The following is a 16951-nucleotide window of genomic DNA, read 5'->3' on the forward strand; positions in this document are numbered from 1 at the left end:
CTCAAAGGTGGTCGCCAGCACTGCGCTCGGACCCGCGACGGCCGCATCGAGCCTCTGGACTTCTGCCAGGGCGGCTTCATCTTCGTCGGGAAGGCAGTACCCCTCGCTGACCCGCTCCAGATCCACAACGTAGTGGGAAGCGAGCACGGCGAAGGCCCGCCTGACGCCGTGGTGTAGCGCCTCGCGGAGTCTGCCGCGCACATGATCGCCCAAGACCTGCAGGCGACTTTGAGGGGAGCTTCCTGAGGGGACGTCGCCGGAGCCAAGGACCCGGCAAAAGTCCGAGACGGCCTCGGACATGGCCGCGTGGTCGGCCTCCCTCTGCTCGGCCGCCCCGGCAAGCGCCTCGGCAAGCGCCTTGGCGGACTCATCAAGGGCGGACTCGAGCTCTGCGAACAGCCAGAAGAAAGATCTCAAACGCGAGCAGAGAAAACAAGCAGGAACGAAAACCGAAGATGGCCAAGGCGTACCTCCGGCTCGGGCACGCTGCTCCGAGGCTGCGACCTGGGCTACGGCTAGGTCGGCTGCAAGGGTTTCAGCCCGGCTTTCGGCCTCGGCAGCCCGGCCCCGAGATTGGTCCCGCTCCTTGACGACCCGGTCGAACTCCGACTGCTGTCGTTGCGCTTCTGCGCGCGCCGCGGCCGCCTCCGCGCGCGCTGCTGCCGCCTCGGCTCTCAGATCGGTGCAGAGCAACCGAAGGTCCGCCACCTCGGCACCCTGCTGAGAGAGGCGCGCAGTAGCCCCGGCGAGCGAAGTCCTCAGGGATCGCAGCGAGCCCCAGACGTCGACCTCGCGGCGGATGAACGACGACTTGGCGGCGCTCAGATCCGTCAGATCCTGGGGGAAGGAAGCGGGGCGTCACGAAAGACACCTTGGTCACAAAAGAGAAAAGGTATGCCTGAAACCGTTACCTGGAGGATTTTGGGGACGTCCTTGCAGAAAACCTCCAGCGACGACCGGAGCGACCCCACCGTTGCTTCGGCACACTCGCGGAGCTTGTCCCAGGACTGGTCCTCCCGTTCATCGTCGAGAACGAAGACGGGATCCGAGGCCTCACGGGTCCGGAACCGGAGCAAATGGCGCCGGCCCTCGGAGCTCCGTCGCACAGCGACGAGGCTGCCGCCCGGCGGGACGGATCGCGTCTCCACGCCCCCCTCTTCCGAGGCACCGAGCGCCGACGCCTCAGCCGCCTCAACGTCGGCAGCGACCGGTCGCTCCCCGACTGGGACGGCGGCGGCTTCAATAGCGATAGGTGCCGGCACCGCCGGCACGTCCGGTGGGCCTGGAGCCACGTCCGTGTCGGTCGCCTCCCCTATCACAATGGCCGCCTCAGCAGAAGAGCCAGCCTTGAGAACTCGCTCCACGGCGACTGGTGCCGCATGAGCCCCCTGCTGTGGAGCACCTTGCGAGAAGGTCAGCTGAACGGCAAGGCCCGGAGCGGCGCTGGCCGCGCAAGCCGGCGCCGTCTTAAGGGCCTTTCGGGGTGCCAGGTCGGTCAGGCCATGGCTTCGCTTGCTGAGGGAAAAAGAAAAATCACGGCCGGGACATACGAATGAAAAGCCAGGACGAAGACATTCCAAGATACTTACCCGCTCCGGGCCATGATCAACCGTGCCTGGGGGGAGGTCTCTCAGATCTCGACCCCCGGAGCCGCCGCCGAGGTCCGCTTCGCCGGCAGCTTCGGCACCACCCTTGCTTTGGGCGCCCTGGACGCCCGGGGGCGGACTGCCCAGGCACTGCCACGGCGACCTGAGGGTCGCTCTCCTGCGCTGCCGGCGTGGGCGGCGGCTCTCGGGGAGCAGACGCCTCGGCCTGGCTCCCCGGGGTCGCCTCAATTCCTCCAGCCGAGGGGTCAAGTACCCTCTCGGATTGCCCCCGCTCCTCGGGCCGGGACCCCGGCGTCCCGACTCCGGGGACTCGCGGCATCAGCCCGCTCGGGGGTTGGCTTGACGGCTCCTGGCCTAACCCCAAGCCAGGGCTGAGGCCAAGGCGGGCAGCCATGTCGTCTTCCTCGTCATCATCTTCATCATCGTCGTCGTCGTCGGGCGTTTCCGGCGACGGCTCCCTCGGGAGCCCCTCCCTCTCCTGCCGACGACGAAGCTTTTCCAAGGCGTCTCGAGCCCGCATCCGCTCGCGGGCCCGGGCCTTCTCCGCGTCCTTCTTTTTCTTCTTCTCCTCCGCGGCAACCCGCCGCGCTGCTCGGTTCACCACATCCTGCGGGACCCGTGGCAGGGAAGGCTTGTGCCACCCCACCTCCTGAAGAAGGAGGAAAATCCCAACCGTAAGAACCAGGAGCAACCCAATGCAAGAGGAAGGAAGGAGCGGACACTCACCAGAGTCACGCACCCTTGGTCTGGGCGCATCAAAGGCTGGGAGAAGGCGCTGGGGTCCGGTTTCCCCAACGCGACGGCCACCCGCCCATGGAGGGCGTCGAAGGGAAGAGGGTCCGAGGACATCCGCGAGCCCTCCAAATCAGCCTCCGGTGTCATCTCCCAAAGCGGCAACCGACGCTCCGCCAAGGGAAGCACCCTCCGGCGGTGGATGGCGGCAATCACTCCCGCGGCGGTGAGTCCCCCTTTCTGCAACACCTCCAAGGCCTTGAGAAGGGGTTCGAGGTTTTTCTGTCTCTCGTGCGGGGTCCCGTGGCGCCAAGCATCGGCGGCGACGGTGACTACTCGCTGGGAAAACGGCGGGAGCAACTCGCCGTCATTCCGGAGGTAGAACCACCGGCGCTGCCACCCTTTGTTCGAAGACGCAAGGATGGCAGGGATGTATAGCGACGCCCGCGACTGCCTCAGCAAGAGGGTGCAGCCGCCGGCCCGCACTGCCGTGCGGACCTTTCTCTCCCCCGTCGGCGAAGCGAAAAGCTCCGCGAAAAAGAGATGGGTCCATAGGTCCCAGTGGGGGGCGATCCCCAAGTACCCCTCGCACACCGCTACGAAGATGGCGGCCTGCGAGATGGAGTTGGGGCTGAGGTTGTGCAACTCCACCCCGTAGTGGTGCAGGATCGCCCGCATAAAGCGGCTCGCCGGCACACCGAATCCCCGCTCGTGGAAGGAGACGAAGCTCACGATGTACCCCGGCGGTGGGGACGGCATGGCTCCGCTCACGGGGGGAATCCATTCCGGCCGCTGCTCATCGGTGAGGGGGTGAAGTAAACCCTCGCCAACAAGATCCTCCAGATCACTCGCCGTCACCGTGGAAAAGGGCCATGGGTCGCGCGGCGAGATGATAGTCACCCGGTCGGCCATCACCGAGCAGAAGGGGTGGCGGCACAAGGGACAGGGAGGGCGGTTTCCTCTTCTCTGGCTAAGTCTCTCGGGTCACGAAAACCTAAGAGGGAGGCAGGAAGCGGAGCAAAGAACCACCGCCAGACCCTCTCCCGAGTATATAAAGACCAAGGCGAGACCGGTTCAACGTTCCGCCTGGACCGGACGCGAGATTCAAAAACACAAAGCAAAACAGCCGTTCCCCGAACGGCTCGCGCACGCACAACGGCCGCCCCGCGAACCGCGCGCCCCGTCACATTAACTCCACGGCGGGACAGGCGGCGCCTCTGGCAGGAGAAGCGGGCGACGCTTCGCCTTCGCCATAATGACCACGTCAAAAAAAGGTACGTCGCGTCGTTCGATTTCGCATCCTTTTCCTTTTCCCCTCTTTCTCTCTCTTGCAACAGGGACCGGGAAAAGGGGATACCGCGAAAAGGATCCTTCCCCGTGAAGGAACCAGGCTCCGAGCCTCCCTACTGATCAGAGGTTTGAAGGCTGGCCCCTCGGAAGGGTTCGACAACCGCCTCAGATCGCGTGGGCCCTACACCCACTACTGGTCAGAGGTTCGAAGGCCGGCCCCTCGGAAGGGTTCAACGGCCGCCTCAGGCTACTCGGGCTCCGCGCCCACTACTGATCAGGGGTTCGAAGGCTGGCCCCCGAAGGGTTCACAGTCGCCTCAGACACAGAGTGAGGGATGACCATGGGTACGTTCGATACATAACCAAGGCTCGGGCTGCGCTCCCGAGGTACCCTAGGACATTTCTGAGACCAGCGGGAACGATCTTGTAACGGAATCCCATCAGAGGGAGGCATCGAGCCCTCGGACCCCGTCGCCAGGGGACCGGGTCCGGCAGATCACCCGCAGGTACTTTTGGGCGTGCCTCCGGGCCCCTAGCCGACCCCTAACGAATGGGGCACGGACGTCCACTCGGATTACCCGCTTGCAGCTCACCGGAAACACCATGTTCGGCGCCCATCGAGGGCAACATGGCGCTTTCCCCCCTCCTCCTTGCGGAAAGGCGACGCAGGGGCGTATGTAAAAAAGTCGAGTCTGTCCCTGATCGACCTCTCGCCCTGTGCAGAGGCTCGGGGGTTGCTCTCGCAAACCCGGCTCCGGCCGAACCGTTGACAGCGTCAACATACCAGCCCGAGAACTTGGGACCCGACCGTACACCCGGGCTACGACCAGCTCGCATGAGGGAACGACCAGACCACCCGAAGCATTACGCGAGGCATTAAGACCTCGGAGGAGTGAAACCACTCCTCCGAGGCCTCGGGGGCTACACCCGGCGGGTGCGCTCGCGCGCACCCACCAGAACAAAACGCAACCGAGAAAGGCTGCCCCCCTTGCAAAAAAGTGCGACGAAAGCCTCCAAGCGAGTGTTAACACTCCCTTCGAGGCTCGGGGGCTACTGTCGGGGACCATAATTAGGGGTACCCTCAAGGCTCCTAATTATCAGCTGGTAACCCCCATCAGCATAAAGCTGCAAAGGCCTGATGGGTACAATTAAGTCAGGGATCAGTCCATTCAAGGGACTCGATCACGCCTCGCCCGAGCCTAGCCTCGGACAAGGGCAGCCGACCTCGGAGGATCTCCGTCTCGCCCGAGGCCCCCCTTCAGCGGCGAACATATCTCCGGCTCGCCCGAGGCCCTGTCTTCGCCAAGAAGCAACCTTGACCAAATCGCCGCACCGACCGACCAAATCGCAGGAGCATTTAATGCAAAGGTGGCCTGACACCTTTATCCTGACGCGCGCCCCCCAGCCAACAGAGCCGAAGTGACCGCCGTCACTTCGCCGCTCCACTGACCGGCCTGACAGAAAGACAGCGCCGCCTGCGCCGCTCCGACTGTGGTGCCACTTGACAGAGTGAGGCTGACAGGCAGTCAGGCCCGGCCGCAGGCACCATAGGAAGCTCCGCTTCGCCCGACCCAGGGCTCGGACTCGGGCTAAGCCCCGGAAGACGGCGAACTCCGCTCCGCCCGACCCAGGGCTCGGACTCGGGCTCAGCCCCAGAAGACGACGAACTCCGCTCCGCCCGACCCAGGGCTCGGACTTGGGCTGAGCCCCAGAAGACGACGAACTCCGCTCCGCCCGACCCAGGGCTCGGACTTGGGCTCAGCCCCAGAAGACGACGAACTCCGCTTCGCCCGACCCCAGGGCTCGGACTCCGCCCTGGCCTCAGCCGACGGTCTCCGCCTCGCCCGAACCAGGGGCTCGGACGCGACCTCGGCCACGGAAGACAGACTCGACCTCGGCTTCGGAGGAGCTTCCACATCGCCCAACCTAGGGCGCAGACTAGCCACGTCAACAGGAGGCGCCATCATCACCCTACCCCGAGCTGACTCGGGCCACGGGGAACAAGACCGGCGTCCCATCTGGCTCGCTCCGCCAGATAGGCAATGATGGTGCCCCGCATACTCTGTGACGACGGCGGCTCTCAGCCCCCTTACGGAAGCAAGAGGACGTCAGCAAGGACTCAACAGCTCCGACAGCTGTCCCTCCGCCAGGCTCCAGCACTCCTCCGACGGCCACGACATCACACCAGATGGGTGCCAAAATCTCTCCCGCTGCCACGACGGCATGTACTTAGGGCGCTAGCTCTCCTCCGCTAGACATGTAGCACTCTGCTACACCCCCCATGGTACACCTGGATCCTCTCCTTACGCCTATAAAAGGAAGGACCAGGGCCCTCTTAGAGAGGGTTGGCCGCGCGGGGACGAGGACGAGACAGGCGCTCGCGTGAGGCCGCTCGCTCCCTCTCCCGCGTGGACGCTTGTAACCCCCTACTGCAAGCGCACCCGACCTGGGCGCGGGACGAACATAAAGGCCGCGGGATTTCCACCTCTCTCACGCCTGTCTCCGGCCGCCTCACTTCCCCCCTTCGCGCTCGGCCTCGCGCTCGACCCATCTGGGCTGGGGCACGTGACGACATTCACTCGTCGGCTTAAGGACCCCCCGTCTCGAAACGCCGACAGATACTATCTTGTCGACAACATCTACCCTTCGTGGCCGGTGTTCATCAAGAGTATTCCTATTCCACAAAGTGAGAAACATCAATTATTCATAAATTCTCAAGCAACATGGCGCAAGGATGTCGAGTACGCTCTTGGAGTGTTGAAATTTCGGTTCAACATTATAGCAGTTCCTGGACGTTCTTACTCTCAACATACTCTTGGTTTGATCATGCGTGCATGTGTCATTTTGCACAACATGATCGTCGATGACGAGTGTGATGCCGATTTGGACGAGACATACGAGATAGTTGATTCTACAGTCGGTCAATGGATCTACTACAATGCAACCTCAAGCCTAGCAACCAGCATTCAAACGGACAACTAGATGATGGACATATCGATGTATACACAACTCCTAAATAATTTGGTTGAGCATATATGGAGACGTAACAATCATTTAATTTATGTAATTTTCTATTAACTATTATGTACTTTTCTTTTTAATCAGTATGCACTTTTTATTTTTAATTAAATAAAAAATTATGTTGTGCGATTTCTAAGCATTCAAATAAATATGTATGAGTTACTTAATTCTCAAATAAATGCGTATGCGTTACTTAATTCTCAAATTATCTAATGTGGCTACAGGCTGAGGTAGGCTATACACTGGAGGAGCAGTGACGAGAATGGAGTCGATAGCTATCGTGGTGGCATGGTCGAGAGTGAGACGGTGCACTAGAACCGGCCAGGGAGAAAAATTAACTAATTCCACCGCAACCCACTCCAACACAAATGGATTGAAGTGAAGATGAGTATAAATGTCTTTAATGTTTTTTATGCAGAAGCCACAAAATTCAAGGTGCATTGAAATTAAACCACATCAGAAATTATGACAAAAAATAATGGACTTCCGCCTCACAACAAATTTGTCTGAAATGAAAGATGGTCCCTAACAAAGAACAAATTTGATCTCAGAAGAATCAGATTGACTCCAGTCACAAATATTCAGATTCCCCATACGTGATCAGATTTAACTACACTAAAATACCATAACATATCCGGAGGACTGGCACATCATCAGCATAGTTCTCACTAACCAAAACAAAATCGATAGGGTGAATATTACATTTGGGGAGAGAAGAAAATCACAGAACTTCCAGTAACATGAGCATTTCCACTCAGCAGAGCAGTACAAATAATCAGAGTTTCAAAATGAACAAATCCATCCGGGTCATAAGCATATGAACCACAGCATGATTTAAGAACTGGCAGGCCACACATGCCAGATCGACCACAGCTGAGAACGTCACAACGTACATGTTCCTGGATGCATGGGTATCATAAAAATGCAAAACCATGACATTCGACATGGCCCCAGAAATAGACATTTCACTATGAGTATGAATGGAACAAGATTACAATTGCAAACATGCATTGATCTGCCTTACCTCTAACAAATAAGCATGATTTCAGAATCCTGGGGTTTGGGCTTCAGTCATTCAGTGGCACAGAAGTCCTAACCTCTGATTCCCCAAACCCTTGAAATTTAATCTTGCCCTCAAATGCCTTAACAACATCAGGCACATCCTTAGCATGCCTCAACACATACCTCTCCGAGAAGACCCTAGAATTGGAAAGCAGTGGTGGAATCAACTTCTGTGTCCGCTTAAGCTTACCCTCCTTCATCAATATGCTCAGCACGGCGCACCTTGGCATGATATTCTTCTCCAAGCTCAACGCCAGAGTCAGTGGCTGCGCCATCACATCAGCTATCTCAAGCTTCATCACATCCAAGAAAAACCTGAACTTCTTCTTTATGGTCTCATCTCCGACGAGCAGTATGGTGGGCTGCGTCTTGAACGCCCTGAAAAGGTCAGATTCGGACACCCCGAAGCTCTTGAAAACCGCCACCTTGCGCACCATAGTCTCCCTCCTAAGGCTGCAAATGACGCGGAAGCCGTAGAGGAAGCCCGTATCCGTGACGCGGAGGCCGAGCGCCTTGAGGTCATGGAAGGCCTCGCGGATGCGCTCCGGCGGTGTCTTGATCATTCCCATGTGAATCATGAGAAGCTTGGCGATGGCTTCCATGGAGAGACCGTGGCTGAGGAACGCCTCGACGGCGGGGCGCATGGTGCTCTCGATATCGGTCATGAGCGCGCGGGGCACGCGGGAGACGGCGATGCGGATGTTGTCATCGGTACGAAGGATGGTGCGGAAAAACTCGATGCAGGGTATGATGTGTTTTTCCAGGCTGCGGGCGAGGATGTGGGGCTCGGTGGCGAGCAAGCGGGGCTGGATCCCGAGCGAGACGAAGAAGTCGAGCTTGGGGCGAATGGTGCGGTCTGGATCGAAGGTGAGCAGCAGCGGGTCTAAACGCACCGTGCGGGTGATATCCGCCTCGGAGAAGCCGTACTTGCGCAGGAGGGCCCGAACTGCGTCGGCCCGGTCCGTGTCCCGGATGCGGACCTTGCGAGCGGCGGCGACGGCGGGGGAGACACCGCAGGAAACCAGGTAGGAGACCGTAGTGGGGCAGGGCTCGCGGTCGGGCGCCGCCTGAACGGCGGACGAGTAGTAGCTTTGAGAGAGGAGGGCGCGCGCGTGGTTGGAGTGGATGGGATTCTTGCCGCTGGCGGCGGCGGCGGCGGCGGCGAGGATTGGGGAGAGGGGGATGGTGAGCCGCCGCCGGCAGACGTTCGCAAGCATGTTGGGTGCAGTCCGTTGGATGGTGAATTCAGCGTTGATTCGCTGTGTGTGAGCAGGGAAGGCCACCGTATCGTGTTTTGAGCATGGCCGTAGAGGACACAGGACCGGGCCTAATTCGCACACCGTAGCCGTCCAGGCTCAGCTCGGCCCGCGTACAAATAACTTTTGCCGCCCAGCTCAGCCCCAAAGCTTTAGCCTACGTCGGTTCAATTGCACTAGTAGCTACCGCTCGCCCAGCGCGCGGCCTGCTGCTGGCTCGCTACAGACGATGAAGAGTGGTCATGCGACATGAATCTTAATCATACCAAGTGAAAAAAACACCGACGTAGATATTGTTGGGAGCTATTTGGAAGCGTAGTTTTTTTATATAACTAATCTAACAATGATTATGTATATACGCACATGTTGTTTTTAGTAGTCGTGGTGGTCTATGTACGATTAGAATTGACATTGATCATCCAACGGTATCATCCAACAGCCGATAGGAAGGAAGATTGAGTTTAGTAGGCTCTATACACTATTCTAAATTAGTAGGGATGAAAAAGTCGGATATTATTTTTTGTCTTTTATTATTATGAATAAATAGGATATAAAATATGTTGTGTAAGTTTAGATTCTTATTTTTTACAATGATCTTTAAAAGTTTTATAGAAAGTAAACCTCAAATTTATTATATATCTTTTTAAATGATAGATATAAAATTCAGATACAGATATAGAAAAATTTTCATGTTTTTTTGTTGTAGAGAACAAATATTGTATAAAACAACTAATACAATATTTTATTCTTATTTATAATAATATGCATATAACACAACAAAAGATTAACATCGAACTTTACACAGATCTATATAAAAATATTAGATTTGTTCTATAATAGCTAGGGTATCCTCTCCTATCTAAAGTGTTTGTATCCAGCATATAACGTGCTTTCGTTCCTTGCCTTCGTGCTTGCCTTCTTTGTCATATTGATTCTTGTTTTTTTGGGAGATACTTTTTATTCTCTTTCCTGTCTGGCCACAGTATCGCTGCATGCGGTAGGCTACGCCTGAACCGGCGCATCGTCCAAGGCCTTGGCAGGCTAGCTGGCAGGCAGCAACGTGTACGTGGCTTCCTCCTGTGTGGTATGGCGTGCCCACATTGCCAGCCTTTGTCCGGCCGACTGCACGAAGCCACAGAGAAAGCGATGCATCTAGCGTCATCCTCGTGCACCGTTAGATTTTGATCATACGGACAAAAGAAAAAGTACTGACGTGTATAGGCTGGGAGAGCGTATTTGCTCCCAGCTTTAATATATAGAAATTTCAGCGCTGATCTACTTTCTACCTTAACTCGACAAGTGGACATTGGAGTTCAAATGGAAAAAAAGTGGACATTGCAAATTTCCCATTGCTTTATTGCGCAAACTTGAACTAGAAAGCTGTGAAAATGCAAAGTGTCATTGGAGGCCGTTTTTGCAAAAAGAGGTGCCAAATTTTCTAATACTCCACTACTACAAAACGACTCTTTTTTTCCTGGCCATTGAAACCCCTCCCCATGGCTGCTATGCTTCTTGTTGGCTCCGATTTGAATCCAAACATTAGAGATGTATCAACATACTGTGCTTACTGCCAGGGGACGATCCACGATGTTGGGCCGGACAGTGCGACGACCTCGCTACAGGAGGGTTTTCTTCCCTACGTCAAGTCGTATGGTCCACGCATGGGGTTCGAACAGTCCGCGATGGTGCAGTGGTCTTTTTCTCCAACAGAACCCTAGATCTCGGCTCCCGGGAGGGACCTCGTCGGGGAGAAGAGATCCAAGGGTGCTACGGGATCGGCAGACCACCGGGGCATCCCAAGACGTCGTAGAGCCGTAGAGGGATTAAGAAATTAGATTGAGGAAGACTAATTGCCGCTACTCCTAGGGCAAGGAAGTAAAGGAAACGATAAACAAAAAGTAAATAAAGTAGATAATATTGATTTGGATCGATTGTGTCGTGCGCCAATTGTGTCGTTCTTAGGCGTCCCCCAACAGAATCTGTGTGATTAGATGGATAAGCACGCCAGGAAAGGGGGGTTTCTCGCTAGAGTTAATCCTATCGCAGACTGTCTAGGCCACAGACCGTCCGAGCCACATGGTCGGACTATCTGGCCTTTACAGGTGCCACATATGGTGCTCAACAAGTGCCAACATAATTGTGTTGTGGTTATTAAGTTATAGGTTACTGTATCCAGCCTTGCCAGGTACCACATATGGTGTTCAACACATGATGCCCTGGCTTTTGGGTAAGCTTAGGCGAACCAAAAGCACATGGTATATGCCATAAAGAACTTGATGGAAGTCCATTGGTTTTCTAAGCATCTTGCCATACATTAGGATGATATTGCTTTAGGAAACGACCATTTCATGCCTTAGGCAGTTGTCGGAGAGTAGATCTCCGGCCAGGTGGCGGAGTGTTGGAAGGGAAATGTGCCCTTGGGCCATTTCTATAAGATTTTGGTGATTAAGTGCCCAACACACATTAAGGGAATGAGTATATGCCAAAGGGTGGACAAAGTGCAAATCAATACAAAGGTATGATTCTAGACTTAGTACATTGGTTTTTGTGTACTAACATATTTGTCTAAGTGCTAGAATCAGAGAAAAGACAATTGGAAAAGACTTGGCTCGAGCAGCTAAGACTCTGCTCAGTCTGGGTGCACCGGACTGTCCGGTGGTGCACCGGACAGTGTCCGGTGCGCCAGGCTGGCTCTGGTGAAAAGGCCGCTCTCGGGATTTCGTCGACGGCGTATGGCTAAAATTCACCGGACTGTCCGGTGTGCACCGAACTGTCCGGTGAGCCAACGGTCGGCCGCGTAATCCGCGCGTGACGCGTGGCCGGGCCAACGGTCTGAAGGGGGCACCGGACTGTCCGGTGTGCACCAGACAGTGTCCGGTGCGCCAACGGCTCCAAACCTTCAACGGTCGACTGCGCCATAACAGGAAAGAAATCCGCACCAGTCAGTGTCCGGTGGTGCACCGGACTGTCCGATGCGCCAGTCGACAGAAGGCAAGATTTGCCTTCCTGGATTGCTCTCAATGGCTCCTAGCTGCCTTGGGGATATAAAAGGGACCCCCTAGGCGCATGAAGGAGTACACCAAGCACACTTTGAGCATTCTTGATCATTCACACTTCGTCTTTGCGCACTCGTTTGACATTCTTAGTGATTTGAGCTCCGTTCTAGTGAGAACTTTGAAATATTCATTTGAGCTCAAGTCTTGGTCGTGTGTGTGGGCGTATTGCTGTGGACTTGTGTGTGTTGATCATCTTATCCTTACTTCCGTGTTCATTTGTGATCATCTTTTGTAAGGGCGAGAGACTCCAAGTTGTGGAGATTCCTCGCAAACGGGATATAGTGAAAGGAAGAGAAACACTGTGGTATTCAAGTGGGTCTTTGGACCACTTGAAAGGGGTTGAGTGCAACCCTCGTCCGTTGGGACGCCACAACGTGGAGTAGTCAAGTGTTGGACTTGGCCGAACCACGGGATAAACCACTGTGCCTCTCTGTGTTGATCTTTTTGTGGTTATTGTGTTTCGCAAGAACTCCTCTCTAGCTACTTGGCTTTATTGATCTAACACTTAATCAAGTTTGTGGCTTTAAGATTTAAGTTTTTATAGGATCACCTATTCACCCCCCCTCTAGGTGCTCTCAATTGGTATCAGAGCCGTTCTCTTCAAGAAAGGGACTAATCGCCCGAAGAGATGGATCCTAAGGGAAAGGGGATGGTGGTCAATGACAATGAGAAGGAGTCCATCTTCAATGAGCCAAGGGACGACAAAGTCAATGACTCCGGCTCGAGTCAAAAGAAGAAAGATGGAAAGAAGAAGAGGCGCATCAGGAAGGTTGTCTACTACGACAGCGACGAATCTTCCTCTTCTCAAAAGGACGACGAATACGAGGAAAAAAAGAAAACGGTTAACTCGAACTTTTCTTTTGATTACTCTCGTATTCCGCATAATTCCAATGCTCATTTGCTTTCTATTCCACTTGGTAAACCTCCTCACTTTGATGGAGAGGACTACGGATTTCGGAGTCACAAAATGCGTAGTCATTTGTTCTCTCTTCATCCAAGTATATGGGAGATAGTAGAAAACAGAATGCAATTTGATAGTTCGGATAATTCTATGTTTATCAATGAACAAATCCATAAGAATGCACAAGCTACTACTGTTCTTCTAGCATCCTTGTGCAGGGAAGAATACAATAAGGTGAGCGGCTTGGACAATGCCAAGCAGATCTGGGACACCCTCAAGATCTCACATGAGGGGAACGACGTCACCATGCTCACCAAGATGGAGTTGGTGGAAGGCGAACTAGGAAGGTTCACAATGATCAGGGGGAGGAGCCAACCCAAACGTACAACAGGCTAAAGACCCTGGTCAACAAAATAAGGAGCTATGGAAGCACGCGATGGACGGACCACGACGTCGTCCGACTTATGCTAAGGTCCTTCACCATCCTTGATCCTCATCTTGTTAACTCTATTCGTGAGAATCCTAGGTACATCAAGATGACGCCCGAAGAAATACTTGGGAAGTTTGTGAGCGGGCGAATGATGATCAAGGAGGCAAGATACGTTGATGAGGCGCTTAATGGCCCAATCCATTAGCCACAAGCCATTGCTCTCAAGGCAACAAGTAGCAGGGAGACGCTACCTAGCAAGGTGGTTCAAATTGAGGCGGCCGGACTAAACGAGGATGAAATGGCTCTCATCATCAAGCGCTTCAAGACGGCGCTCAAAAGTCGCAAGGAGCATCCCAACAAAAGCAAGACAAAGGGAAAGCGCTCCTGCTTCAAGTGTGGCAAGGATGGTCATTTTATTGCTAATTGTCCCGATAATGACAGTGACCAGGATCAAGAAAAGAAGAGGGAAAAGAAGAAGACCTACAAGAAGGCTAAGGGCGAGGCACACCTTGGCAAGGAGTGGAACTCGGATTGTTCATCGTCAGACTCCGACGACGAAGGATTCGCCGCCTCGGCCTTCAACAAATCGTCCCTCTTCCCCAACGAGCATCACACATGCCTCATGGCAAAAGAGAAGGTAAATACTAGAAGTACTATTACATACGCTTCTTCAAGTGATGATGAGTCTAGTGATGATGAAATAGACTATGCATGTTTATTTAAAGGATTAGATAGAACTAAAATTGATAAGATCAATGAGTTGATTGATGCTTTGAATGAGAAAAATAGACTTTTAGAAAAGCAAGAAGATCTTTTATATGAAGAGCATGATAAATTTGTAAGTGCGCAAAATTCTCTTGCTTTAGAAGTTAAAAGAAACGAAATGCTTTCACGTGAATTGTCTACATGCCATGAATCCATTTCTAGCTTAAAGAGTATCAATGATGACTTGAATGCTAAGTTAGAAATAGCTAATAAATCAACCTCTTGTGAAGAACATGTTGTGATTTGCAATAGGTGTAAGGATTTTAATGTTGATGCTTGTAGTGAACACCTAGTTGCCATTTCTAAATTAAATGATGAAGTGACTAGTCTTAATGCTCAACTTAAGACTAGCAAAAATGAATTTGATAAATTAAAATTTGCAAGGGATGCCTACACAATTGGTAGACACCCCTCAATTAAGGATGGGCTAGGCTTTAAGAGGGAAGCCAAGAACCTAACAAGTCATAAGGCTCCCATCTCCACCAAGGAGAAAGGGAAGGCCCCTATGGCTAATAGTTGTCACACCCGGTTTTGGAAGGTAAACCGACTAAATAATTATTAATAAATAACATTTCAGTTAAGGTTAATCATATTGGTGACTAATTATAAATGCACAAATCGAATTCCTAAATTAGATTTTTAAATTAAAATGTCGTTCTAGTAGCCACTGATTAAACAAATGTCTAACTAAATTAAATAAAATGTGCAAAAATTAGGATAAATATTTCTAAATTAAGATTATTTTAATACGAATCTAACGCAACTTGAATGGATCGAATCGGATTTAAAACGCAAAAGTTATGAATGTTTTAAACCATACTGTAATTCGCGCGTCCTAATTTACAGAACTGCCATCTTCCTCTTCCTCTCCTCATCTTCTTCCTCCCATCCATGGAAGAGAGAGTAGAGGAAGGGGAGGGGGCTGCGCAGGGGAGGTCGGGGTTGGGCCGGCCGAGGGTGGGCGCGGCCGCACCGGGCGCGCGGGGCGCGGCCACAGCCGCCGGGGAGGGGTGCGCGCAGGCGCGGGAGCACGGGACGCGGGCGCCACCGCCGGCCACCGCCGCCGCCGCCGGGGAGGGAGAAAGGGGCGCCGTCGGGGAGGGGAAACGGAGGGGGGGAGGGGCGCCGCCACCGGGGAAGGTGAGGGGAGAGTGGAGAGGCTCTGCACGGACAGGAAAACGAAGAAACGAAGAAACCCTAGGTGCAACAATGGAGGTTTCTCACCGGGGAAGAAGACCCTCGCCGGAGCCGAGGAGAAATCCGTCGATTGCCGGAGATTTGGGGATCCAATCGATGAACCGAACACGCTGCGACGAAGCCTTCGACGAGACGAACGCAGCGGTACCCTCGGATTCCGCAGACGATGCACGGATTGGGAGTAATTGCTCGCCGGAGTTGTCGCCGGAGTTGGAACCGCCCCGAACTTCGGCGAGCAATACCGGGAGCTAGGGATTGGATTTGGGGGAAACGTTTGGTGTTCTGGAACGGGCTCGACGAGATGAAGCCGGACATGTATATATACCTAGGGTTTGGACGAGATAAAAATTCAGTTAAAATTCGGATTTTACTATTTTTAAAATTCGAAAAAGCCTAGAAATCCATATTTTGTGCTCAAAATATTGTAGATACTTTCAAAAATTCCAGAAAAATTCCTATAAATGTTTTGGGACCTAATGAACTCAAAAAACATAATTAGAATTTCTAAAAACATTTTTAAGTTCCACAAATAAATAGATTTTGGTTTCCGGAAAATAGAAAAATATTCCGAAAAATATGAAAATTTACCAAGCGCTTCTATAAGATATGTTAACATGTTTCAAACATATTTTGCACTTAGAAACACCATGCAACGGCATGAATGCAACAACCAAAGTGCCTCTAGGGCTCATTCCACTAGGTTTACGCTAATATTAAACAAAATGATTCTCCATTTTTAGGGAAAAGAGAAAGGAAAGCGAAGAACTGAGAGAGTAACACCTGAATTTGGTGGATATTAGAAAAGAAATTTTATACCCTCAAATTCAGGGTGTTACAAATCTAACCCCCTTAACAGAATCTCGTCCTCGAGATTCAAGAAGAGGCTAGCAGGAAAATGAGATTGGTTCATTAGTCTTTCATAGCTTTTTCTAACTCAACTTTGACTCCTCCGGCTTGACTTGTGGATTGGTTGCTTTGACCATCAGATGCTTAAGACCGATTGATGCAATTCTTGAGGATCTCATGGACCTGTGGGTTAGGACCCACACACGCTTTCGCTGCGCCAATCTGATCTTGTTGGTTGATGTTGATTGCATTGTCTTCATTGGGGTTAGCGGCTAACCCCCTTAACAAGAGCATTGATACACACTTGATGAAGATGTTGCCGACTCTGATCTTGACTGATTTGGAGGAGTTGGAGGTTGCCAAAAGGACAGGTGCAAGAGGAAAGAATAACGAGAAAAGGTAAGTATAGACAGATTAGAGAGAGCAGGGGGAGAACCCAACTACTTAACTCTATGGCACTCACCTAGTAAACAGATTCCATTGCGGTCCAAGGGCCACAACACATCAACACTCATTCCAAAGAAGCAAATCAGTCATAGCAGAAGGACAAACATCACGAGCACACATCAACAAACATCTCGTTTCTATACGTTCCTTTTAATTAAATGGTGGTCTTTCCTCTAAGGCCAACAAAAGGCAAGGGGAATAATAAGACATGGAGCGCTAGGGGCATGAGCATAATAAAGGATGGAGCTAAAGCAATGATTGTAACCGACAAGGGAGAGAATGCAACCAAGGTCAGGATAGGTAAAACACCATTCTCAAATCGAGATGGAAAAGATGATATTT

The 16951-nt window shown here is 52.6% G+C and overlaps 1 protein-coding gene across 1 annotated transcript; it reads right to left on the reverse strand.

Annotated features, from left to right (window-relative positions):
• Positions 1 to 7371: 7371 nt before the first annotated feature.
• Positions 7372 to 8962, reverse strand: LOC100193389 (uncharacterized). Its single transcript, NM_001138518.2, has one exon. The coding sequence runs from the start codon at positions 8926 to 8928 to the stop codon at positions 7717 to 7719; it is 1212 nt and encodes a 403-aa protein (NP_001131990.2). The 5' UTR covers positions 8929 to 8962; the 3' UTR covers positions 7372 to 7716.
• Between the last annotated feature and the right edge of the window lie 7989 nt (positions 8963 to 16951).

The sequence above is a fragment of the Zea mays genome, chromosome 6 (assembly GCF_902167145.1).
Source record: "Zea mays cultivar B73 chromosome 6, Zm-B73-REFERENCE-NAM-5.0, whole genome shotgun sequence".
Classification (NCBI taxonomy): Eukaryota; Viridiplantae; Streptophyta; class Magnoliopsida; order Poales; family Poaceae; genus Zea; species Zea mays.